The following is a 1,670-nucleotide window of genomic DNA, read 5'->3' on the forward strand; positions in this document are numbered from 1 at the left end:
CTAATTCATATTTTTTCTAGCATCAAAACATGTCTAAAATAATATAAACTTTTTGCATTCTTGCATTATACATATGGCAATTTTTAAATAAAAGAAATATTTTTTCTAAAACATTTTTTTTTTACCTTGGAGTGTTTTCATGTACTTTATTTGATATCTATAAATTCACAAAGATGGTTACTAATGGCAAATAATTTTGAGAGAGAATACATAAAATCTGAAAAAAACAAAAAACAAAAAAAAACATGTGGCCAGAGACATAGTCTTAATTATGGTATGAAATATTATATGCTATTTAAAATTCCTTTAGATGTTACAGGTATGTATAATCACTTTCACTGAGCATTAGTTATATACCCTTTCAAACTTTATTTCTCCTTTGCAATTAGAAATCACTGTCACATAACCTTTCAAAAGGGTCAATGCGGTCTAATTCTATACTTATCAAATTTGATTGAAAGTTTTGTTTTGTTTCCTAACACTCACAAATTATATGTTGCATGTGGCTGTTTATTTTCATAAAATGCACACAATGGAAGTAATTAGACACATACATACATACATACACGCACCTAAGGATGTGTGTATGCATCCATTTTGAAATGTGAGGTCATTTTACATTTGCTTATCCATAGATATTTGTTAAATTCCAAATGCATGTGAACTATAGATAACTGGGCATGTACGTCGTGAAGTGGTTGGCAATTAAATAAGGTAAGTCAATTAGCACAGAGAACTCACGTATATATTACCATTACTAGAGAAAAAGAACTTTGCTTCAAGTTAATGATAAGTACATGGAGGTAGCATATATAGACCCTGCTTTCAATAAATGTACGATTTGCTTGGGAATAAGATTTGCTTTGATACTTGAAAATACTCAATCCATGAACACAGAAGAAAATTCTTGCTTTTATCCAGGGGTTGTTATGGCATATCTTTCTGTTTCATTTGATCTAATAGATATTGTGCATCTTGTTTTAGCTCCATGTGGTGGACATCTGACAGCGTCCAGCGGAGTCATTTTGCCTCCTGGATGGCCAGGGTATTATAAGGATTCTTTAAATTGTGAATGGATCATTGAAGCAAAACCAGGCCACTCTATCAAAATAACTTTCGATAGGTAAGAAAACCAAATTAGTCTTCATTTGAACTCAATGATATGTGTCTCTTCCGTATTTTTAGTAAATTGATCTTAAACCTTAAAAAGATGGCAGTTCTCTTCGGTTCCCGCAAAGGAGCACACTTTACCAGAAACAGGCTCTTACTTGTACGTTTTGTTCTTCTTCAGTGCTATCTCTAAGCCCACCCTGAGCCCCAGCTCTGGAGGTTAGTAGGGGAAGTGCCGGTCCTGGAGGACCATTCCTGAGGTCCGACCCTTGTATCTGACTCTGGGTTTTGGACCCGCACTGGAATCCATTTTGCTTGGTGTCTGATTGCACATGGAAGTCGCTCTGGGTCCCCTGGTGCCTTAGGTGCCTGCTGTGGCAGAAGAAATCAGCTCTGCTGTTCTGGTGGTGGCTGCTGGTCACTAAGGGCAGCTAGTGATGATGAGTGGGCAGTGGGGTACGGCAGCGGATCCATCACCAGCTCATCGCCTATGAGTGATACTGTCACTAGAATGTTGCTTGGCTTAGCTATTGAACAACGCATTTCAGGATCTAAAACAT

General features: G+C 36.8%; 1 protein-coding gene across 1 annotated transcript in view; it reads left to right on the plus strand.

Moving 5' to 3' along the window:
- CSMD1 (CUB and Sushi multiple domains 1) overlaps positions 1 to 1,670 on the plus strand; it is a 666,897-nt gene that overhangs the window by 153,228 nt on the left and 511,999 nt on the right. The window contains exon 6 of the mRNA XM_011968609.1: positions 985 to 1,123. Coding sequence (XP_011823999.1) covers positions 985 to 1,123 — 139 coding nt within the window. The remainder of the gene's footprint in view (positions 1 to 984; positions 1,124 to 1,670) is intronic.

The sequence above is a fragment of the Mandrillus leucophaeus genome, unplaced genomic scaffold (assembly GCF_000951045.1).
Source record: "Mandrillus leucophaeus isolate KB7577 unplaced genomic scaffold, Mleu.le_1.0 Scaffold85, whole genome shotgun sequence".
NCBI classification, from domain to species: Eukaryota; Metazoa; Chordata; class Mammalia; order Primates; family Cercopithecidae; genus Mandrillus; species Mandrillus leucophaeus.